This window comes from Lucilia sericata, unplaced genomic scaffold (assembly GCF_015586225.1).
Source record: "Lucilia sericata isolate MDLA Ls3-8-SP2 unplaced genomic scaffold, ASM1558622v1 Contig000214F_arrow, whole genome shotgun sequence".
NCBI classification, from domain to species: Eukaryota; Metazoa; Arthropoda; class Insecta; order Diptera; family Calliphoridae; genus Lucilia; species Lucilia sericata.
The window spans coordinates 61,715-88,218 of NW_023994242.1; the positions used below are offsets into that span (position 1 = coordinate 61,715).

The following is a 26,504-nucleotide window of genomic DNA, read 5'->3' on the forward strand; positions in this document are numbered from 1 at the left end:
ATGCTGGGAGAGGTTGGACTCTCCCAACGAATTCTAAGGACACTAAAGAAGGACCACGGCCACTGTGAAGCGCTAGTCTTTAGCTCCTTTTAGGTAGAGGTGATGAAATGCTTACTATGGCTCCAAGTTGGACTTCGCTTCTACCAAGAAGACGACAGTAAAATATTGATGCTAGATTTGTATCTTCAGAGTAAAACTTTAAAATATTTGAAATATGTGTTACAAACGTTACCACAAACTTAAATACACCCTCTACTCAAAACACATACTGAACCCATATACTTAGAACATGCAGGACGAAAACAACAACAAAAAGAAAAGAAACAAAAGTAGAAAAAAATACTAATAACAAATAAAATAAAACTGACTGCTAGAATTCATAAAATATTCATGAACCCTAGGTCTTGTAGTTAGTACGAACAAAACGACCGGCAGAGCTAAAAACTCAAACATTAGACAATGACAAAGTTTAGTTGGATTTCGAACGTTCAGGATTTCAAAACATAAAATCGGAAAGAAACTAAAAACGTAAAAAAAAACAAATTCTAAAGAAATAAAAAGTAAATAAATTGAAGAAGAGAAAGGAAAACTATAAAACAATTATAATAGTACTCGACATATAGTGGAAATAATTCAAATTAAAAAAAAACCTCTTTAATTTTACTAATTATCACGTAGTTATTTTTCAAATATTTTAAGAAAAATATTTCAATTATTTTATATAAAAAAGTGTTACAATTTAATTATTTAAAATATAGAAAAGGCCAAAACATGTTGCATGGCAAGAGTATTAAGAAAATTAAGAAAAAATTAAAAAAATTAACCTGGCAAATTTTGTTTAAAACAAAATTCTACTAAATTTTGATTAAAATATAGTTTCAAAAAAATTTTAACATTTCTTATAAAATCATGGGAGAGTTTATAATAAAAGAATTTAAAAGATTTTTGAAAAAGTGTTTAAAAAGATTTTAAAACATAAAAGTTATCAGTTAATATTAAAAGTAACCTAAAAAATTTAATAAAATTGAATTAACATAAATTGTTTTATAACCTCAAAATTTATCCATAAAAATTAAAATAAAACAAATAAAATAGAAAAAGTCGTAAAGAAACCATTAAAATTTTTACTAACAAAATTGTGCCGTGTCAAAGAAATTCCTAAAGCTGCATAATAAAATTAATATACAAAATAAATTAGAAAATAAAATCGAGTTCGTATGAAGTAAAGTAATAAAGACGAAAAATAAAAGGGAAAACGTTAACAAAAACAAAACGGAAATAGCTGTGATTCTGCTATATTGGCTACCGAATGGATAATGGGTATTTGTTTAGACACAGGTGAGTGGTAATTTTCCTTCCTTGTTTTTCTTTTCTGTTTCTTTTCTTCTATTCCCTTTTGAAACTTGTTTTTTTGTAATCACTTGTTTAAGCATAAACCATTTGGAGTGGACAAATAGTAGTACACAATTTCCTAGAGATTTTTAAGAAAATAATTCCTATTCTATTAAAGTTGTTAAGCCCCTGGGCCCACTAGACCCACCAGCTAACGATTTATCTTGAAAATTTTCACCTTTTAAAATGGTTCTTTAGAATGGCTCTAGAACTAATTGTTTAATGAATGTTTTCGAATACTTCAAAGTAGTTATTCTGGGAACTAGTTCTATGGAAATTTAGGAAACAAATCACCTTTTTTGAACCAGTTCTTCATCCAATTTGAAAGATTGGACCATATTTTCAGAACTATTTTAAAAATTTATCAAATTTTGTATATTTATGTAAATACTTTAGACCTATGGACTCTATAAAATCATGATCTCTTACACCCACCTTAAAGTATACAGGTAGACTCAGAATCACTTTCTGAGTCGATTAAGCCATGTCCGTCTGTCCGGCTGTCCATGTAAACCTTGTGCGCAAGGTACAGCTCGCAACTTTCAAGATATTTTGATGAAATTTGGACCATACATGTTTTTTGGCAACTACGAAACCTATTGAAAATGGTTGAAATCGGTTCATACAACCCTACCCCCCGAAAAGGGCTTTAGAGTTCATAATTATGTTAAATATTGTAGTATATACACAAAAATCGGCAAAACTTAGTTCTACATACGTCTTAATACTACCGATTTTCGTAATTATCGGACTTTATTTGACCCTAGCCCTCATACAAAGTCCCCTTCAGAAAATGACAATAATTCATTAATAAACACTAGTATCACGATGAAATCCAGCATACATAACTCTAATGTAAACGTAAAGCCATGTATCAAAATTTATAAGGATAGGGCCATAATTACCCATGCCCCTCTTTTAGAAAATTACTTTTTTCAACAAATTATTAAAATATTTCGGAATTAAGGTAAACAACTTAAATGCTTTGTTATGAAAAATAATCCACATTTTTAACATACTCAGTGTTGTAGGGTATCATATAGTCGGTCATGCCCGACTATACTTTCCTACTTGTTTTGAATACTGCCCAACTCTCGAACGGTCAACACTAAATCCATAGATATTTTGGATAACATCATATAACATAATAAGATATATTTTGAGCAGGTAACTCACTTGATATTTGAATTCTCTCAGCAAATTACTATTTTGGGTTTCAGTGCCTAAGAATGGAATCAGAAACTTTTGCATGAGAATAAAATGCAATAAGCCCATTTTCTAAGTAGCGAACAAATACATATTTGACTCGATCTGGTCTCCTTACTTTTTATATAACTTATATCTAAAGGAAAAATTAATACAACTCTCTCATATATAAGCATTAGATTCGAAGTCTATTTTGAGCTTTTCGACCCGTTCCACACTGTTCTATCGATCTTACAAAAGAATGTATTCCTTTGAATTTGTTCCCTTATTGAAAGGGAAAGTCAAGGCAGATCTTTCAATAAGAACACGCCCATTTGTGAACGATTGACTAGTGAATGAAATAACATATTATAGGGATAATTCATTCTAGATCCGTACCTTCAGTATTTGGACCAAACTTCTTGCAAAAGTAATTCCTCTCAAAGTGCCATTTCTCCGTAGTAAGCTACTAGATTCTACAGCCCCAAATTATGTTAAAGTGAGTCAGCGTTTATCTGCGTCATTTCAAAATCTTACAATTAGAACGACACTCTTTCAGAACATATTATTCATGTTTAATTAGATCCCAAGGGAATGAAGATCAAGGGCTGAATTAGCTATTTATTCTGCAGATGTCGAACAGCTCTTATATGAGAAAAGAAGAGTCCAAAGAGAGTGGCAACTATATGGATCGTCCCAACTCCGCAATCGAATTACTCATTATGGAGAGCGACTAAAGTCTAAAAAGATCATAAATAAGCCACCTACGAAAAATCAGTGGAGGTTGGGCATGAAACGATGCTGAAAAAGGATATATGTAAGTTTGTCGATCGTTTGAACATGTATTTACGCTGAATATGTCTGACGAACTACTAGAGTTGCCATATTCAGCGTAAATACATGTTCAAACGATCGACAAACTTACATATATATATATATATATATATATATATATATATATATATATATATATATATCTATATATATATATCGTTTTTAATGCTCTAGACATTAGACTACAGTCAAAAAAATATTCAAACGATACATTTTTAGTGATCTTCTTATCATCTAGATCACCTTTAATTGAAAGAAAATTATTTTAGCCGAAGCCATCTAATAGTTTTTGATTACATTGTGATCCAAACTCTAAAGATTTTTATAGAGATATTAAGTTAGTTTCGGTTGAATAAGAATTTACTAAAAGCAGCATATCATGAAGATATATAGGTACTAGTAGGGCGCTATCGGGCCAATCTTGGACTGAATTATGTTTAAAGATGAATTATTGTACGATGTTTCGAAAACTAAATTTCCCTCTTAAGGAATATGTCGACAAAGGCTTTGAGATGTCAGAGAAAGTGTTTCTCACGAAATGCTCTATACACGACAGATTCCGCTTATTCAGTTCTCGTTCTCCTTTAGTTACATCGAAGGTTTAACATATGTCATCGGCAAGAAAGGGGTTAATTTACTCGTTAAGGGCAGGGAAATTGAGGAAGTTTATTGCAACTTCCTGGGGTCCTTGTACCGATCAAACTGGTACTGGTACACACTGGTGGCACTTATAGACTAACGGGTCATAACTAACCAATAGCGACCATCAATGTATACTGAACACATTGGAAGGTTATACTCAATCATCGGACGTGCCCTATCGCCTACCAGACACTGAATATGTCGAGAATTTTTAAACACTAACTCCAGATGGAATGTCATGCTCAAGCGGAATAATAAAGCAAATACCCGTAGGAATCCGTTACTACACGAATGGCGGGCCTGGTGTTCTATATTGAAGACCCAGAAATAGAAATATACTACCGTTTACTTAATCACAATACTATTTTAGAGACAGAAGTCCGATCAATAATGGAATGCTAAATTGGGTTATAATAAATATGGCGCCAACAGGGATTAACATATTTACCGACAGCAATTGGGGCGATGTCATATGATTCAAACCCATATTGGATTGTATAAAAGCTTTAAACGAAAACTCTCCGAAAGGTTAGGTTTACATGATATGTGTGCCACTCGGGAGTTGTCGGTAACGAAGGAGCGATTGTACTAGCTTTAAAGGGAAGAATCCCAAAAGGCCTCATGAACTAATGAAAAGATGGGCATAACCACAAAGATTCTATGGGGTGAACCTAACAAGAAGCCTTTTCTGATGCCTATTCTGAGTGGACACACAGGGTAACTATATAAAAATGGGACGTGCGTATTCAGACGAATGTAGAGCATGTAGAGAAAACAGTGAAACTCTGGACCACTTTCATTGTCATTGTCAGGCTCTCACTGAAATTAGATCCTATGGGAATGATATTATTCCAGATGTAAAACCTCTTACAATCACTGATTGGGAAATTCTTAGTACTTACGTCCAGGAAATTGAGTTTCTGAACAACGAACGATAATCAATACATTTCGTGAATAAGGTTTTTGTTTTTAACAAAAAACATTTTTCCAGTTTATTAAATTAAGAAACATTTTCAGTACTGGAAACTGGACATGATAGGAATCTTACAAAGCACGTTTATTCTTACTATGAATATACATATTGCTGTTGAAAACTAACCAACCTTGGATGTATCCCCCGTAACATGGAAAAAACATTACAAAATATATTCTAACACTTGCCAATAATTGTCATTTATCTAAACAAACATAAGTATTGAAATGAAGCAAATAATAAATTAAAGTCAAGGTCGTTGGATAATGATTACACAAATACATTTCAGCGAAAATTGCACCTGACTATATTGCCTATTGAACACTTCCGTTCAATTATCACTTCCGCATGTCCTTAAACAAATATATCTTAATAATGTAAATAAAACAAACGTTACATTTTAAAACCTTCTCTTGTACTCATACTTACACACTCTCTCTCTCTCTCTGCGTCCTTTAGCACACGCATTTACATAATAATGACAAATTATTAAGTTGCTAGAAATGGTGTGGACTACCCGCTTAATAGTTGACCACCCAACCATGTGTACAGTTATTCATTCCTGTTGATGTTATTAATAAAGAACGGCCGGAAAGGGGGTGTTTGTTGTTGTTAGTTTTTTTTTCGACATCCGCTTATTTGTATACATGTGTTTTTGTATGTGTGTAGGAATTTAATTGTATTTTGTAGGTCTATGTTGTTGGTCGGTCATGTGGTCATGTAGTATTTACATGTCTTTTTTTTTTCAAAATAATAGACCATTCCAATGTGTTCCAACTGAATTGTTGTTGTTGTTTTGAGTGATTTTTTTGTTGTCATTCCTCTTATATACGACCTTGATCCTATTACATTTTCTTTCTATTATTATTGTTGTTTTTTCATTTTATCCTTTTTATTTCATTTTCTACTCCTTTTCTCCTTTAGCTTTTTGTGTTTTTCCCTCTTTTTGAGAGAGAAAAACTATTTCTGATGATTATCGTTCTAATTGTAAGTGGATAATTGTATCAAGTACTTGCTACCTTATGAATTATCGCTTTAATTCATTTGTTCATTGTGGGTTTTTTCTATTTTCGTTAAGTTTTTCACCTTGATTTGATTTTAAGATTTTTTTTTCGATTTGTGTTTTTTTTTATTTGTTGATTAATTTTTTATCACAGAAAAAAATTATTTAGGTCAGAACTGTTGCTTATTGTTATAAATTTATTTGATTACTATGATTATATTCTAAATTATGAAAACTTTTATAGCTTTTATGAAAGGGTCGGACGCAACATCAGGCTATTGATGCTATAAGGAATGTTCTTGTCCCTACCGGCATTCTTATCATCTAAAGACTTACCCCAATGCATTCCTAGACCTCTTAAGTCGACCAACTACACTACTGAGATGGCTCTGCTGTCTACAGCTAGGGACGTAATAGGTGGTTCGAAAACACAGTTCTACATTGGTCAGACTTATTTCAGCGGCCACAAGGACCTACCGCAATAAGTTGAGCATGTTTAGAGTAAACTCCAACACACTCAACTATGAAGGAAAATCGTCGTTAAATTAAAACGTCACTCCATCCGTCATTCCGACATCTACACATAAACTACTCAGAATCCCTCTCAACCATCAGATACAAGTATCCAATGGTACATCGCATACACAGAGAGAAAAAGAAATATACACGCCTGGTACCAAATTTACACCAGACTGTTTATAATTTTTGAATACCATCCGTTGTCAAAGTATATACATACGTACAACAACACTATGTAATGTTAACAACATTGCAACAATTCATTGTCGAAATTTAAATTTTATACACATCCGTTGTCTAAATGTTAACAAACGAGGTAAGCTCACTATTGGCAACGGATTATTTGTCAATAGTGATCTTACCTATGTTTACAACGTTGCTTTGTCAACGTTACATAGTGTTGTCGTACGTATTTGACAACGGATGTTATTGAAAAATTATAAACTCTTTGGTGTCAATTTGGTAACAGGCATGTATATTTCCTTTTCCCTCTGTGTACCCAATATTTGTATTATTAGGTCAAATCCAACATTTTATTAATCCACAGCCTTGCTTTGTGGTTTGTACTGCTCCTAGAAACTAGGAGCGATAACGAAAAATTTATCCCGAAAAATGTATATTACACCGTATATCAATCTTTTAACCTACCACCTCTTTCCGTGAATTTGGATTTAAACCACAGCCACTACGTGGATTCCGAAGAAATCTCAATCAACTGAACAGCTAGGACAAAGTTCTGCGAACCACTGACCACCCGTAGTACCAGATTATGTGGTGCTCTGATTCGACCCCATGTCAAATCATTCCAAGGCAAGGCCGGGGATACATTTGATCATCACCAGTTTATAGTCCCACCAGACTAGAGGTACTAGTAGCTCCTCCTTACACCAAGATGGGATCATTCATCAAGACAACATGTCCCGGGGGGACAAAAGACTATAAAAATCTAATGTGAAATAAAAAAGTACATGACGAAGACAGACTGCTTTGAGCTGCCACAGAGCCGCAACTGGAGCATATTGGGAACCATTTTCAAAACTTACACTCTTAAATTCTTCTTGGCTACTCACGTGTCAAATTTTATATCGATCTCATCCGCCGTTTAGAATTACCAGATTCATTTGCAAAGAAATTTTGATTCCGCCACACTGTATGTTCTAAAGCGAAGCTAATCTCTAATGAGGTTTCAAAAGGTGGCCGAGCGATCTCATGATGGAATATAACACTTTAATATCAAGTAGTAGCATATTCTCAACGACTTTTGGCCAATATTCGCTTCAAACGAATCAATTGCATTCGATAGATTCCATAGATAGATAGTCTAGCCAAACTTCACCAGCATATAATTGATAGGACCATGTTGGTCCAACCATATAAAGAGCATTACCTTAGCGCCATGGATATTTGGCTTCGGTGTTGATTTTTCTGGTTGGCCGGGCTTCCATAAGATCTTTATGACTCATTTTATCATAATGGATCCACTTTTCGCTTTCAAGTTCTCTCGGCTTCAATTCGTATGGTTCCCCATCCTTTTAAAAAATCAGCTTCCCTCAAATTTTTTGAAATTGTTGTTTAAGTAGTTTCCAAGGATTTTGAAAGTTCTTATTGAGTGTAATGCTAGGCAGACCTGGGCGATCTTCGTCTTCCACGTCAAAATCACACCACGTCAAAATCACACCAATTCTGTACCGAACAAACCAACTCTAGCACGTTGAAACCGCAAAACTTACCGCATATAAAGCGTCATCTGTTATCCTTTTAACGGAGTCTTTTCGGCTCTACTTGACTGTTTGAGCGCAGTGAACGGGCAATCATATAGAAGATCTTTTATTGAATATTCTTCGTTTTAAAATGGTCTATCGTTTTTCACAAAAGTCCAATGTTTAAGGATCCTTTTAACGAACATTCTTTGATCATTTCATTTCGCAATTTTTGGACTTGATGAAGTAAATTTCAGTTTGAAAAAAATAGACATTAAGCAAACTGATGAAGTTGGCCTCCATTGGAGAAACTTCGTAGCCAGTACCCGTCAATTTTTCAAAACCGTAAATGTCTCTTGCAGTTATTTTCAATTTTAGATTCTGTCAAAGCTTGGTGTATGTAGAATATAATCCATTTGATGGGCCAGAATCGTTCTATGAGGCGACATAGCTGAATTGCCTTAATATAGGTTAAAGGGCGTGTTGTTTCATGATTAGATTGAGGTGTTAATTTTATAGAATCAGTAATTGAAAGAGACAACTCTAATAATTATGATTCATCAAGAACTCTGCGTTCAAAATTACTTCAAAGGCATTCAATATTCTTAGGATTTCATATCTTCTTGTAAATGTTAATAACTCGGTTTTTGCTGGATTTTCTTCTATTCTGTATATTTTCGCTTGTCCATACTATCTATTATCCTTAGAATATATGAAAAACGTTGAAACCCTGAGACCCACTTTTCTAAAGAACTGAGCCGTACTGACTTAGAATATGAAGATATGTCAGATGTTAAGCCTTTTTTTAAGTTGACAGAATGAACTTTCAGATGGAATAAAACATTTTATAAATAAAGTTATCTTGGCGCTTTCATAACGTCTCAAAAGGGGCAAAAAATGGCGTTTTTTCAAACTTCAGGACACGATATCTTGAGTCCCAGATTCAGTGCAGCTCAATTGTTTAAAAAAGTATTCTGTGTTTTCTGGGTTAAAAATTTGTCGGCCTGTGTAATCTGGCAATCCCACAAGTGGGTGATCAAAATAACAGTATATAAAAGTATTTCGGTATTACTTTCCGCAAATTTGCCAACCGGTTTAAATAGTAGTGACGATGCTCCCTAGGAAAACAAAATTCCATTCTTCCATTCTGGCCATTGCATTGCTATGTTTACATATTACGGGTACTCCAAAAAGGACTTTTAGCCAAAAATCGATGTGCCTTGTCTTGTGTGCTTAGTCTTAGTAAAAGCCTTTTAAAAAATATAAAATAAATATTAAAGGAAACATAAGAAAACTCCCACAAAAAAACGCAGCTTGTTTTATACATAGCATGAGGCACGTGTTCCTTTGGCAGTTCATATGTAATTGATTAATTAATATGTATTTTGTTTTTTTTTTTTGGGACATTGTAGGCACCTTTCTAAATCTATGACCATGAGAATATTAAAGAAAGAACAAAAACCTCAAAAAAAGGACAAAGTATTTGATTTATTTCGTTCAATAAGAACTACTATTTTAAGATATGTACAAGGGTTGCCATAAATATTAAAAAAATATGACCTTTCTAAGTGAAGATTTCAGATTGTTATCAAATATCATCTCTAAATATTTAGTGTTATCGGTTAGTGCTTACACATCGATTCCTAAAGTAGCAAATTGTAGGACCTTTTATTTTTCCAAAACCTATATCACTATCAATAGTATCATACTTTCCCAGAACGCCTTGATGAATAATTGATTATCCGATTATCCGAAACCTCATCTCAAAACCTTAGCCTGTAAAACTTATGGTATGGATAAAGAAACCCTGACAATGTGTAATACAATAGATCAGGGTTCAATTAAAAACCATGTTAATTATTAAAAGCTACCAAAATGATACCCACCAAAGCAGATCTGATCCATCAGTTTCTTTTGAAATGCCATCAGAGAAGTGATTCTAACTTTATCACATTACAGTGTGTGGAAAGCTCACCCTAGATAAATAGGTATATCAGGAATCGTCTTCTTGAATACGGGAAGTTCAGGCAGAACTTGGGTCAGGATGAAGCAACTATGCAGAGTGATATCCAATGGAAAAGTATTCAAAGCTACCAAAATACTGTCCTTCCTAGGAACGCCAAACAAAATTTCTTTCAGTCAAGTCAGAAACTTTTACAAAGGGGTCATCTTGGACCCAAGTACTGCTGCATATGGCAACCTGCCAATACTTAACACAAACTAAGTCAGAAATTATCTTCATGAATACCGATTGACTGTGTTACTTTTTAAGCCATCGAATGAGCTCGAGACGATTCACCACCGTCCATATGTGACTTGCAAAGAACATGTAGATGGAAATTTTTGTACATGCCTGATATCGGTCAATGTATTAGAACATTCTGAACATCTCGTTACTTTCTGGAAACAGCAGCATCTCCATCTGCTTTGTATGAGCTGAGTAAACTATCGATAAAAGATCCATTACCTTTCAACCGATCTCACAGCTCTGTCTTATCTGACACATTCAGGAGAACACTAATGTTATACATTCTGTATTCAGGGCAAGATTTGCACATTCTTTGTATTCTGGTGCCAACTCATTAAGTTAGTTCCACAGTCATACCTTTGAGGGTTCCTGTTGTCTCGGTAACAGTAAATTCATCCTACATCAGTTTTTAAACCAACATTCTCTTCATACGATGTTGGTTTAAACCATAGCCCTGAGCTGAACACCGAAATGAACACCACCAATTGCAGGCTACAGGACAAATCATGTGAGCCATTGACCTCTTAATATTAGATTGTATAGTTCTCTGGTCAGACCACCAGTCAACAGACTCCAAGGTAACTCACCGAGTTTATAGCCTAAATAAGACTATAGGTAACATCAAGGTGGCAAGAATCGCGCATTCTTCCGCCATCAACAAATTCATATATTCTTATATTAACACCTCTGATAGATCCTGTTGTTTCGGTAAGAGTACTGAACTTATACCGAAATATTAAGTCTGTATGTCATTAAACCAACATTATCTTCCTGCGAAGTTGGTTTCAACCACAGCCCCTACGAAAACACCGAAGTGTACTCATCCAATAGCAGGCTAGAGGACAAATCCTGTGAGCCACTGACCCCCTAGTACTAGATAGTAAAGTTCTTTGATCAGACCTCGAGTCAAAAGACTCCACGAAATTAATCATCCAGTTTATAGTCTAGAGGTATTGGTAGCACTCATCTGTCCCTATTTTCTATTTAACACATCTTTCTGAAATTGTTTTGCACTGCCTTGGCAACTCTATTCTCATCCTTAAGATATGTTATTCTTTTAATCTTTATTTACACATACTCAAAAAACAATTGTTTCCTAAAAATGTGAAATATTTGTGTTGAAATGAGTGTGTGTGTGTGTGTGTAAAAATGTGTACATAACGGTATTAGAAATAAACTAAATTTTGAATATGACGGTTATAAAACAGACAGTAACAAACTAACGTGAGAATTGTGTCATAAAAAAGTCAAAGCAAAACAAAATAAGAAAAATAAGAGAGAGAACACAACAAAAAACACGAAACACCATAAATTTTTATAGAAAAAAAAAACAACAATAAAAATTTTGTAAATAAAAAAACGAAAACACACAAAAAAACTAAAATAACGTAGAATTAGTCCTTGCGTGTTCATGGATGTTCATTGACCACCAAAATGCAATAGAATAAATTGTACAATTGTTATTCTCATGTATAAAACGAACTAAATACTCTCTTACTCATACCGACTCCACCTTCCACCTTACTCCTTCAACTTGCCAGCCACTTTTAAATGACAATCCTGTGAATAGTAGACAAACACTTTTTTGTACGTGGCTAAATAACAACAAATAACAGATATATACGACATTCAAAGCAACAAAAAAAAACATGTCAATTAAATCGTTGACTGTATGAATGACTGACTGACTCGGAGTAAAACAACAACAGGCACATTAAAAACGACAACAACAAATGGTAAAATAGAGGAAATCAATAATAACATGAACTGAAAATGAAAAACCTTTTCATCTGTACATGAGTACACGATTTTCCATTTGACATGTTTATGTACACATGTATGTAGTTGTCTGCTGTCTGTACGTTTATTAGTTTTTCTAAAACGATTTTCAAACTAAATTTAAATCGATTTGAAAATTACAGTTCTTTGTAGTGTATAAACACTTTAAAATAAATCTATTGTAAAATACACATATTTATCTGCATAATAATTATTTTCTCGAATGTTTTTGTAACGGGTAAGAGACATTTTAAATAATATGATAAAATTAACATTATAAACAAGTTCGATAGCCTGCTTTTGGGAGCCTAAAATACTGTTATGCAGACTTTGAATATTCAATAATAAAGCTGCTAGTTGAACTATGTATCTTTGTAGCCATGATGGAGAGTGGAAATCCCTCATAGTCTCCACCTCTACCTACCATAACGACATACATTCACTCAGAGTAGTGCATCGCAGAAATGGAATGGAATTCTGTAAATTTTTGCTAAATAGTCCAAAGATTAGCCAATTGATTGGTCCACATATTAGGCAATCGTCTAGTCCATAAATACAGGTCCATAGACAAGTCAATAGAGTACATAGTTAGTTAGGTAGCTAGTTAGTTAGTTAGACAGATAGGTAGCCAGATAGATAGATAGATAGATAGATAGATAGATAGATAGATAGATAGATAGATAGATAGATAGATAGATAGATAGATAGATAGATAGATAGATAGATAGATAGATAGATAGATAGATAGATAGATAGATAGATAGATAGATAGATAGATAGATAGATAGATAGATAGATAGATAGATAGATAGATAGATAGATAGATAAGATAGATAGATAGATAGATAGATAGATAGATAGATAGATAGATAGATAGATAGATAGATAGATAGATAGATAGATAGATAGATAGATAGATAGATAGATAGATAGATAGATAGATAGATAGATAGATAGATAGATAGATAGATAGATAGATAGATAGATAGATAGATAGATAGATAGATAGATAGATAGATAGATAGATAGATAGATAGATAGATAGATAGATAGATAGATAGATAGATAGATAGATAGATAGATAGATAGATAGATAGATAGATAGATAGATAGATAGATAGATAGATAGATAGATAGATAGATAGATAGATAGATAGATAGATAGATAGATAGATAGATAGATAGATAGATAGATAGATAGATAGATAGATAGATAGATAGATAGATAGATAGATAGATAGATAGATAGATAGATAGATAGATAGATAGATAGATAGATAGATAGATAGATAGATAGATAGATAGATAGATAGATAGATAGATAGATAGATAGATAGATAGATAGATAGATAGATAGATAGATAGATAGATAGATAGATAGATAGATAGATAGATAGATAGATAGATAGATAGATAGATAGATAGATAGATAGATAGATAGATAGATAGATAGATAGATAGATAGATAGATAGATAGATAGATAGATAGATAGATAGATAGATAGATAGATAGATAGATAGATAGATAGATAGATAGATAGATAGATAGATAGATAGATAGATAGATAGATAGATAGATAGATAGATAGATAGATAGATAGATAGATAGATAGATAGATAGATAGATAGATAGATAGATAGATAGATAGATAGATAGATAGATAGATAGATAGATAGATAGATAGATAAGATAGATAGATAGATAGATAGATAGATAGATAGATAGATAGATAGATAGATTAGATAGATAGATAGATAGATAGATAGATAGATAGATAGATAGATAGATAGATAGATAGATAGATAGATAGATAGATAGATAGATAGATAGATAGATAGATAGATAGATAGATAGATAGATAGATAGGTAGTAGGTAGGTAGGTAGGTAGGTAGGTAGGTAGATAGGTAGATAGATAGGTAGGTAGGTAGATGGATAGGTAGGACTAGGCTATAGGATTGACTTCGTCAATATACTAGTCACTGGACTAACCAAGAGACTAGGCAATAGTGAACCAGTTAGACAATAGAATATTCAAGTCACTAGTCAATGGATAATAGATTAATAGACCAATTAAAGGATGAAACTTTATCAAAATTTCCCGTCTATCTGTAAGGGTTGGGGTGGTATTTGGCACCTCCAAAACTCCACATTTATATTATTTGTTTTCCGCTAAGGCACTCGCTTCTGAAGCCTACGATCGGCGAATGATATCGACTCCCCATATAGTACTCTTACGTTCGGTACTGTGGTGATATTACAACTTTATTTATTTTATAATTTAAAAATTTTCAAATTATTCTTCCTCGTCCGAAGATATTTAAATGGGAATAACTCGTTTAAACTTTTTCAAGACTTTCAAACATAAGTTAAAAGTTCATGAACTATAATATTTTTAATTACCAACTATATTAAATATCGTATAAACTTAAAATTTCTATACATCTTCGATGTCTTTAATCATAAAATTTGCAAAGTTTTAAATGAAACCCCTATATTTTTATCATTGCAGCATTGAAATTATTTATAAAAAACTTTATTACTCCCGGTCCAACTGCTCAATATGCAATGTCCCGTTAAAATCTGCAATTTAACTTTATTTAATCTTAGTAAGTTTAAATTTTCTTTCTAGTTTTCACTGCAATCTTCTTGCAAATATTACATGTGATGGCACTTTTTAAAAGTTTTTGCATATTTTTTTTAACGTTTCGACAAAATATTGGCACTTTTTTCAAAAATAACTTTATTTCAACCACTCTTTCAAAATGTTACTTTTCTATGTAAGTGATTTTAAAAGTGAAATTACTAAAATTTTTTTTAAAACTAAAATATTTACAAAGTTTTAACCAAATTGACTAATTTTCTCTTCCTTATTATCTATCATAGATCTGTTTTATTATTTTTCAGAAACCTTTGTATCTTTGAAAGGATTTTAACCAATCACTGCATTTCAGAGACCCAAAAGTTATATCAGTCGCGACTACAGTTTCCTTCGCATAGGTTCAGGTTTAGTTCAAACTGATTATGGACATAGAGATTTCTAGTTCATCTCTATAAAAAAAAACTTTATATAGTGTTCACCGATGATATTAACGTCCGATCTTCAGAAACTCAGTTTCCTGGACGTAATAGCCAAGAATTTTCCAATCAGTGTTCGTTGTTATATCCGAAATAATATCATTTCCAAGATATTCTACGAAAGCCTGACAATGGCAAAGAAAGTTCACTGTCCTCCCTACATACACTACATTCGTCTGAATCCGTGCGTCTAAATTTGTATATTTAGTTGTGCCAGTAATCCTGTGAGTCTACTCAGAATCGTCCTGCTCTCGTTAGGGTGACTCCATATGAACTTTGTGATTCTAACCATTATTCCAAGAGGTCTTATGGGATCCTCTCGCCCATATTCTTTAAAGCTAGAACATTCGCTCTTTCTTTGCAGACTACTGCCGAGTGGCCTTGTACGCATATGATGTAAGCCTTACTTCTGAGAGAAGCTTTATTACAATCCAATATGGTATTATTAACCTGGTATTTTTTTAACCTGATATTGCTGTAACATAGGTACATATTTATTCAAATCCAAGTTACGCATTTCGTTATATCACGAACTTCTACCTTGAATTTAGTGTTGTGATTATGTAAACGGTAGTATATTCGTTAAATGGTCGTATATTTCTGGGTCTTCAATAAAGTACCATCCGTGTATAAACGGATTCCTACTGGTATTTGCTCTAATGTTCCGCTTGACCATGACATTCTATCTGTGATTAGTTTTTCAATATTCACGACATATTCTGTGTCTGGTGTGGGATCGGGAACGTCCGATGTTTGTATATAGTCTTCCAAAGTGTCTAGTATACAATGACGACGTGCTTTTGATCAATTCACCTAAAATTAGGAGGCGTTCAGCTGCAAGTAACGGCTCATATCTTATATGTTTCAATGACTGAAATATCTAGCAAAGATTCCAGAGCCTTGGTTGACATAGTACTCAAGGCACCACTCATACCCAAGCAGCATGTACGCTGAACTTTTTGTCCAAATTAGTCCAGCAAATTATTGATGCATAAGATAAAATAGAACTTATTACATATGAATAAAGCCAATGTATTATAGTAGGACTAAGTCTCCATTTCATACCCATATGTTTCTCCTACATAGCGACTATCCTCTAGGTGGTTTCTACATTTTAATTTCTGGTCAAGAATTATACCTAACTATTTAAGTCTGTCGGTCACGGGTATATAGTTTTGCCTAGAAAACAGGGTTCAATACACATACATAAATAACAATTTTTGTCTTTCTTGTGCTAAGATAGATTTCAGTCTTCTCCGGGTTAACATTGAGGCCTTTCGGTCGAGTCCAGCTTAAGACCGTATTCATAACAATTTTAGTCTTTCTTGTGCTAAGGCAGATTTCAGTCTTCTCCGGGTTAACATTGAGGCCTATCGGTTGAGTCCTGCTTAAGGCCATATTAAGAGCCTTTATAGCCCTTCTACACAAGTAATTTTGGTCGTTTCCCCTCAGAAGTATTAAGACATCGTCGGCATAGTTGACATACCCTTTTCCTGGTAGTTCCGTCAGTTCTTTAGCATATGGTTGATCCAGTTACGGAGCACCCGGTCAACATGAAACTGATCTGACATGAAACTGATCTTCGGATTGGATAAGAGTATCAGTGTTCACGTTATTGAAGGCAACTTCGATGCCAGTGTATAACTCCAGTGTAAACAGTTTGCTATCGAAATGTTTTACATATATAGGGGACAATTTCATTCAACGCGGTTTCCACTGATTGTCCCTTTGCATAAGCATGCTGATTCTATTTGAGGCCTTATATATTAACTAGGCTTTCCGGGTTTGGGTATAAATATTACCCCTTGCATCCTGCCATTTTGAACATCTTTGAGAGATGAACTGAAACCAGTTCCGCTTACATCTGTAAAAGTACCAGGAATATAACGTTCAATTCTGAAGCTTTATAGAGTGCAGAGCTCTTGATTTTCTCCTTAACCATGCCAGTTTTAATGAATATCTCTGTGATAGCTCCTCTTACCAGGAAATGAGAATACATCTGGAGTTGAATGGTTTCATCCATATCCTTCAGTCTCCTGTTCATGTTATCGATCATAGATTCCGGTTTCTAGATGTCTCAATTTTCTTATATCCAGCAATTTTACTACGATACTCATTCCACTATACCGTGGACCTTTTAGGATGAGTTTGGTCTCTTGGTATCTGAGCTTGAGCTAAAGTGCCTTATAGGGTCTTAGAAGAAATGAGTTTGAATCGTATTACTTGTTTGCCTGTTAATTTTTATGCATATTGGTTATCAATTTCTTAAACTTAATAAGTCAAAAAAAAAACTTTATATAAAAGCTAATTTTTACTTGTATTCACACTAAAAGTTCTACTAGATACTTGATACAAAGTTACTAAAAACTTTATAGTCATTTCATGCCATTTTTAGTTAAAAAACAAAAATAAAAAATAACATTACGTTTACACCGGAAACACTTACTTTTATGCACACACATACATATACATATTTAACTAAACATATACCTTGTAAAATTAAATACGAAATGACTGTTGATTTTCCGCAGGTTTAAGTTTGTATTTTTTTGTTCCTTTTCTTTTTTTGCTCTAATTTATTTTGCCTTATATTTTAGTTGTATTTGTTTTATTAATGTCTGCAGGAAGCAAAATACTTGTAAATTACAATTAAAATGTTTAACAACACGTCAACACGAACTGTAAACGTTTTTCCGCAATTTAACTGATGATTAATGCCCCCACCTTTTTATTTCCGGTTTAACGGTTATTCGTTTATTTTTTATTATCCTTAAATGTACAAACACATAAAAAAGGGCTGGTTTTACAATTATAAACTTTAAAAGTCTCTTTAAATAAAAATTTTGTAGTTTAATTTTTATTAATTTTTACAACTCCTAATTAGAGGGCCGGAAATTGAATACAATAGGGGAGGGGATTTCTTTACAAGGTTTAGTTTTTGCCTTTGCAATTAAAGGTAATAAATTGGGGGGATTTAAAATCATAAATTTCTTAATAATAATCTAATGACATTTGGCTCAAAGAGTTGCTGAAGACAGACAATTAAAAGTACTTATTAGTTAATTTCTGCCACTTAAAACATACATATTTATTTGTATTAGTAATTTTTATTATTTAGAATTAGTTTTAACAATATTTATTTTACAAGTACTCGATGATGATTTAATAAATATTAAATTGTCCTGTTCAATTTGTTTGTCTTGTTTTTTTCCCCCATTTCTAAGAACATTTCTGCCATTAAATGAAAACATTGTCTTACAATAATAAAGAGTTTAGTGAAAATATCATTGCTTTCTAACATTGTAGTTATTGTAATTATCTCTGAATATTATATTACATATTTACTTATGATTTTATTATAAAAAAAAGAAACGGGGTGGAATAATTTCGCAAATAACCCATTCAAACGCATGTCTTTGTTCGATTTTAATGATTTTCCCTGCATTGCAATGTGTTAGAGGTCGCACACGCAATTCATACAGAGACATTGATCCAATTAATCGATAGAGTTAAATATCCTACTTGATAACTTTTAGGTGCTTTTTTTGGGGTTTCAAGTCTAAACCTTTTCCTAAAGGGACTTTATTAAGGCTAATTTTTTGGCAAAATTTCACTATTTTCCAAGTCCTTAATGAATCTTGTAGAAAACTTCAAATAGCTTTTTATTCTTCTCAATTTTTATACCCACCATCAATGAAAATGGAAGATACAAGCCGACTCGGCTCAAATTGCCGGCGGCTGGTTGCCGTCCAAATTTGTTCAAACTGCGGCGCCGCTGATTCAAAAACTTATATTTTTCTTAAAATGAAAACGAGTTGTCAAACTCAGTATCTTTTCCAAAAATAGCTTTAAACTCTAGAATTTTGGATAATTTTCTATTGGAAAACTAATTATTTTACTAATTTAAACACAAATCTATCAAATATATTCAATATAGGCCTAATTGTTTTCGAGATATAAAGCATTATGTTACATCGACACACATATTAGGCAACGTCTACAGCAGTGAGCCGGCGGCTGTCAACCAGTCAGCACACCTAACATAAAGGATGATCTACAAAGACATCAGGTTGGTCCAGTTATAGAAAGGTCACTCAAAGTTAAACGTTAGGTCTTTATACTATTAGACATAGAAGATGCCTTTAATGACGTCACTAACTACTTCTGCAATTCAACAAGGTCCCACTAACTTGGATATCGAAGGATATATTAGCAACTGGCTAGTAACAATGTTGAAATCAAGAATTGTTACAGAACGAGGCGGCGTTATCTCTCCACTAATTAGGCACATTGATGTTAACACGATCCTTATTGAACTGGACAAAAGAGATTTAAAAGTTGTTGATTACACGGACGATGCTGTGATACTGGTAACAGGATTGTTTCCAGACGTAATTAATCATATCGTGCCTAATGATCTGGTCCTAATCAATAACTTGGCCACAGACCGTAGCTTTGGAGAAAATCCAAGCAAGAAAGAACTGGTGCTCTACACAACAAAGATGAAAATTCCAAGCTTCCCTTCCTAAAGATTTCCTTATCAAACAATGCCAAAGATTTAGGAATTACACAGGCCGATAAATGTCCTGAAGTTTGAAAAAACGCCATTTTTGGCCCTTTTTGAGATGTTTTAACAGCGCCAAGATAAACTTGATTTGTAAAATGTTGTATGCCATCTGAAACTCCCTTCAGTTAGCTTTAAAATGAAGGTTTAACATCTGACAGATCTTCTTTCTTCTTCGAGATATCTGCACCTTAAGCTTGGTATAACAATGAATTGAAAAAACTTTTTTGTTAAACCTTTAGAAAAGTATAATTGGTTCTCAGGGTTTTGACTTTTTTCGACTTTGTTTCGACTTGTTGTTATCCTAGACTTCAATGGAAATTGAACATTCAACACAGAGTCAGAAAAGCAACGGTTTTCTAATACACCTGTCGTAAGAGTTTTGGATTAAAGTGGGGTCTTAGTCTCAGCATAGTTAAATAATTGTAAACAGCTATAGTACGTCCTATTCTATCACGTGGATCTCGTATATGGTGAACTTTAACTAAAAAGAAATTTGATGTTAAACAACTATACAAAGTTCCGAGATCAACATGTATTGAAGTAGCAGGTGCTCTAAGAACTAGTCCTTCATCTGCCTGCAGTACTGCAATGTTTAACTCATCTAAATGTTGGAAACCAAGAACGTTTGGACTTGGTAGTATTCTAAATCAACAACTCCAATAATGTCAGCTTATAGAACAGTATAATATATATAGTAATATCTGTCAGACAATGCAAGAAGGATTTGTCTAGACTAGATCATCTATCCGACATTACTCTAATATGGGTCCCTGCGCATAGAGACTATGGCAATGAGCAAAAAGATGAGCTAGTCAGATCTGAGATCTGCTCTGTCTCCAGCGTTATTTCATTTCAACTCCGTTGGATTCTATCAAGAGTAGGACTACTTCCTATCCAACCTTGGTGAGTTATCTGGGTCAAAACTTAAAGACCTCCAGAGATTTCTCACTGATTTAGATTGGATTTAATATTACAACTGAAGATTGCAGTGTTCGTGACAGTAGCAACTCCGTTGGGTTCTATCAGAAATAGAATCCTCTGGTTCTTTTCTAAAATAGTTAAAAATAGATGGATTAATCTGGACACATGTAGAGGGGGAGGGGCATATTAGTATGGCCTTCTTTCAATTAGAATCGATCGTCGTTAGGAAGGCACGCAGTAGCATGGACAGTGAAAAAGAAGAAACGCTTCCATATTCTCTGCGAATGCCCTGTTCTAGCCGCCAAGAGAAAAATAATCTTTGTCAACTACTCCTTTCCAACCTTGATGAGCTATATGGGTCAAAATATAAAGACCTCCAGAGATTTCTCACTGCTATAGACTGGATCTAATACTACATCTGAAGAATGTAGCTTTTGAGTCAAAACGAAATCCTTTCGACTCTATTTGACTGTTTGTGGGATGCAACTGAGCAACCCTTGTTATATTCTGAGTCATTATTAGATGCTAAGACAATGAAATCGTCTGTCTCTTAAAAGCACCATAGGATCGGCATTATCAACAAATATTCTCTATTGCAGAATTTATCAAGGATTGCCTTCTGACAACTAGAGGTTTTAAATAGACCTTTTAAGACTTCTGAAGTGTAAAATTCAAAGACCGAAAAGCTTCTTTCAGTCTATTATAGAGAGAGAGAGTCGAATTTTTCCAGTTTTCTCTAAGAAGAAATAATGTATAAAAGAGGTCGAATTGGTCTTGCGTTGTTATAACAACTCAAATATGGCTGGATGGGGTTTTTCTAACTCTAAGACACGATATCTCGGAATGAGAACGTATTAGAATACAGTGCAGTTTAATTCTTTTGGAAACGTATACCTTGGTCTTTGCTTACCTTATTAATTAGCAAATAATATTTAATTTAAGAAACAATTTATTTAATTTATTAATTAATTAACTTAAAATTATTCGTTTACTATTTTCCAGATGCCAGTGCAGCTCAAGACACCGGCGAACAAGGCAACGAATGGAATCGTACACAGAATCAAAACAGTGCCAGCGGCGGCGGTGGACGCATAGGTGCCGGCTCGGCGAATACAAACGTTATCGATATGCAAAATGCTGGAAAAATAAAATTCGATCCACCCAAAGTCCCAGTGATATTTGTTTTAGGCGGCCCAGGTAGTGGCAAAGTAACCCACTGCGATACATTCATGCAGGAACGCCGTGGGGTAACACACATCAATATGATGGATCTCTTACAACAATATGCCATGGGGAACGGTACAAATAGAATTTGATTTTTTTCTTAACTCAACTAATAACTATTATAAATTAAATTTAATCCTTAGATATGCAAGATTTTTCCCAATTATCTTCAAAAACTGTAACCGAAGTTTTAATGTTAGAAATGAAAATGGCTCCAGCTGCCAAAGCATACCTAATCTCAGGATATCCACGTTCAATGCGAGATGTTGTCGAATATTCCGAAAAGGTAAAGTTTTAACAAAAAAAAGAAAATTAACATTTCAGCGAAAAGAAAAACCTAAAGAAGGGTGTTTCCCCGAAGTTTATAAGTTTTATCGTGTCCTTTTGATATTCGTAACAAAAATATTTGTTTTAGTGGCCAAAGAAAAACACAATTGACATAAAAAATACACACAAAAACAATGGAAATATGAAAAGAAACCTTCTCCCATCGGCTTTGTACAAATACGAACTGTGGTCGTTTGGTCTCTATAGTTCTATTCAATTATTTACACAATAAATTGTAATCAAGTTTCAGTGGCACAGTTGTTTCCAAAATCTCTAGTGGTGTTTTACCACCTTAGCTAAGCCCCCCACCACCAAACTACTGCCTAAGGACTTTGGTTTTGTTGTGTCTTTATTTTGTTGTAGTTGTCGCTTTTTTTTCGAAACGAAAGTTTCTCTTAATGTTTGTTTTATTGTTGAAGAACATTCAAACTGGTGAATTAATTAAAATGTTTAATTATTAATGAAGCATTCATCATTAATAATGACCAACTGAACTGAACTGAACTGGCCCTGAGAAGGACGGACGGCCTTTTTCTTTTTGGTGAATAAACAATCAATTCTGTTCATAATCAATTCTACTAAATACTTTTTCTACATATTCGGTGAGTGCTGCACAGGTTGTCTGTGTGTGGAGGTTCCCCTCTCCCCCCGTGACACTAGTTTAAATTTCCGCCACTTAGCATGTTTCAATTGTTTGTTTGTTATTTGTGTGTGGGCGTTTCTTTGACATTTTCATAAATTGTGGGAAAACTACCAAGAAGTTTTTCTTACAAAAAGGATATTTTACATTTAAAATATTTATTAATTTAAAGAATTTTTAAGCAGCATGTCAAAGACCAATAACAAGACTTTGTCAAGGTCATAATTAAACTAGAAAGTATATACTTACACCCCTTTTTTCTGGATTTTAATGTATTTGTCTTAAATATTTAATTCATGAATAATGCTCGAGTTTCTTCATTTATACACCCACCATTAAAAAAGGGATATGTTGGACATAGATCCTTAAAACTATATCTCTGAAACCTCTGTCTGTTGTTAATACGTTAGGGTCATTCAGGAGGGTCTTGAAAACTTAAATAAAACTCCTAAATCTTACTGTCCACTTGAGCCTCCATCAGCTCCATATAAAATCTCTTCCAGGTAATCTACTTATTGTTAATAAAATATTTATATATATATATTACTTCCAAACCGTTCACCTGAAAGTCCAGTTTCCCGACTTTTCAAAATAAAGGGGATCTGATTTTCACAAGAAACTCAATTTAACGAAAGTTTTTATCTATGAATGCAGCAATTCAATGTTTCTCCTCCAGGTCTTACCGGAAGCGCAAGTTCCTCTTATACTTTGTAGATTCAGCTTTAATGCTTGGCGTGCTATATTACGACAAGGTCTTCGATATATGCATATCACCTATCGAAACCCCTTTTCCGTTCTCTAATTTTAACTAATTCAGGTTTATAGCTCTGGACCATCATATGCCGATTAGATCTCTTAGTTAGTGAACGTTTGCAATGTTTTATCAATTATTTCAATGACCCAAGACAGATATAGAACAAAAAGGCATGTTCATTAATACGTATCGATTAAGAAATTCTTAAAAAGGCTGTTCCTCGGGACACGCTAATGAACATATATACATATGTAAATGGACGGTTGGGTCAATTATAGATCGATTGTCGTAAAATTTTGTGCATACATACATAGATTTTGGTTCATATAGCGCTTATTTGTTTCGATTTTCATCACTGTACTATCACTTTTATGCCAGTAATTAGCGTTACAGTAATTTTCTGAAGGGGCCCTTATATGGAGAGTCAATTAGGAACCGATTCTAATAAAATTTAGTAGACAAATTTTGGGCTCGTTTAAATTTATTTGTGTCGAAATTCATCACTATTTTTAAGCCAGTAATGCGCGTAAAAATCATTTTAAGGCGGACCTATATGGGTGTAGGGTCAATTATGGACCGATCCTCAAAAAATCCTTTTGTCAAATTTCATCGCTATGCTCGTATTTTTTATACAGTAATGAGCGTTAAAGTAGCTTTCTCAAGGGGACCTTATATGGGGGGAGTAGGGTCAATTATGGACCGATCCTCATAAATTTTGGTGGAGAGATTTTGGCTCATATGAAACTCCTTTATGTCGAATTTCATCGATATATTCGTAAATTTTAGCCGGTTATAAAGTAATTTTCTGAAGGGGACCTTATATGGAGGGTAAGGTCAATTATGGACCGTTGTTCATAAAATTTAGTAGAAAGCTTTTAGATCGTACGAATTTCATTGCTATACACTTATTTTCAAAGCAGTTATGACTGTTAAAGGCTGTGTTTCGAGGGGCCACTTGTATAGAGAAAACGTGGACCGATATTACCCATTTTCAATACCAAACAAACCTTCTAACCCTCTAGCTTTCTCCGTTCGGACTTTATCGTGTTTTCAACAGACAGAAGGATCTTGGGTTTTTGACCAAAATTTCGATGTGTTACAAAATGAATGACAAAATCAATATTACCCCCCATCTTTTTTGATGGCGGGTATAAAAATTAAGAAAAACTAATAACAAAACACGTGTTTTTCTTTTCTTTTTCTAACGTAAAAATCACTGTTGCCAATTTAGCTATTTTCTCGTCAAATCTAGCGATTTTTAATCCCATTTTGCGGGGAAAAATATGATTTAGCTATTAGCGGGAAATCTAGCGATTTTTCTTTAGATTTCAAAGCATTTTTTATTCATTTATATTTTGATAATATCGCTTAAATGTTGCTACGAAAAACGAATATTTAATTATTCTAGTCTTTTAGTAACTGAGTGATATTATAATAAAATTTACCATAATTCTAAAAATTAGTGAACATTGGATATAAGTGACGAAAGGATCGATCCATAAAGTCCTAAAAATTTACAACATTTCTAAGGCGTATAGGGCCGCATATCGATATTGCAGATAAACTTCCCACAAAAGGAGTGTATAATAATAATCTTGGGTGCCCCGGTAGGCTAGTTGGTAGTGTGCTAGCCTGTCAGTCTGGGGGTTGTGGGTTCGATTCCCAGCAGAGATCCTGGTCTGCTACACTACAACGGTCGTATGGTTATCGTCACCCTGCTCGGTAAATTAGGTTAGAATATAATTTGTAATTGTATTGTAATGGAAAAATAAATAATACTCTTATGCCGAAAATAAAGGATCGATCCATAAAGGCCAGCATTTCGAAATTCAATTTATCTTTACAACATTTCCAAAGCAATCTGTATAGGGTCGCATATCGAAATTAACCTCAACTTGACATTTTTCCTAACCCGAAGTGAAAATATTTAACATAAAAAAGATTCTCTTATGTGTTTGTTATAAGATGTATTTGTATCACTATCCCATTCCTGCGTATGTATATAGATTTTAGCGATAAATCGCTGACTTTTTAGAATAATATAAAAAATCTGAAAAATTTAGCTAGTTTTTTTAGCTATTTCTTTTCAGAATCATAAAATAAATATTATTTTGACGATTTATCGCTAAATTTTTCAAAATGTATTGAATTTAGCTATTTTTCAGTCGACTTTAGCGATATTTTTGGGAAAAAGTTGGCAACAGTGGTAAAAATCGAAATTCCACCGCTTTAGTAATACTTGGACATCAGGATCAGTGTTGCCAGAAAAATTTTGACTTATGTCCCCAATCTTAAGCTTGAAGTCCCCAAATAATCCCCATTTTTAAATTGAAATCCCCATAGTTTTCCCCAATTTCTTTCATGAAAAACTGACATGTTCGTCACAAGTATTCTCCATTGATAGGCACTGCACAGTGGGGTCTCCCCGAACAAATCTTGGCATTAACTAAACTACAAAGTTTTGATACAAGTGATTGGTAGCGTTAGAAAGGGGAGAGCTTCTAGATTTGAAATATTAAAAAAGAACTTTGAACTTAGTGCAAATTTTCGCAAAAAATACACTATGTATTTTCATATTTTTTGGATCATTAGCGCTAAAAATTACTAATAATTCCAGCAAATACTTGGTAATGACTTTCAATTGTAACCACTTACCTATTAACATAGTTTTCAATGACTAATATATATAGTCCTGTTTACATAGAAGTAGTCTAATAAC

At 33.5% G+C, this 26,504-nt stretch overlaps 1 protein-coding gene across 2 annotated transcripts in view; it reads left to right on the forward strand.

Annotated features, from left to right (window-relative positions):
- Positions 1 to 479: 479 nt before the first annotated feature.
- Positions 480 to 26,504, forward strand: part of LOC119602212 (adenylate kinase isoenzyme 5) — a 42,287-nt gene continuing 16,262 nt past the window's right edge. The window contains exons 1-3 of one of the 2 annotated variants that reach the window (XM_037953599.1): positions 480 to 1,338; positions 21,843 to 22,139; positions 22,208 to 22,350. In XM_037953599.1, the coding sequence (XP_037809527.1) occupies positions 1,317 to 1,338; positions 21,843 to 22,139; positions 22,208 to 22,350 (462 nt within the window). In that variant the 5' untranslated portion in view covers positions 480 to 1,316. The remainder of the gene's footprint in view (positions 1,339 to 21,842; positions 22,140 to 22,207; positions 22,351 to 26,504) is intronic. The other variant, XM_037953600.1, reaches the window with a different exon arrangement.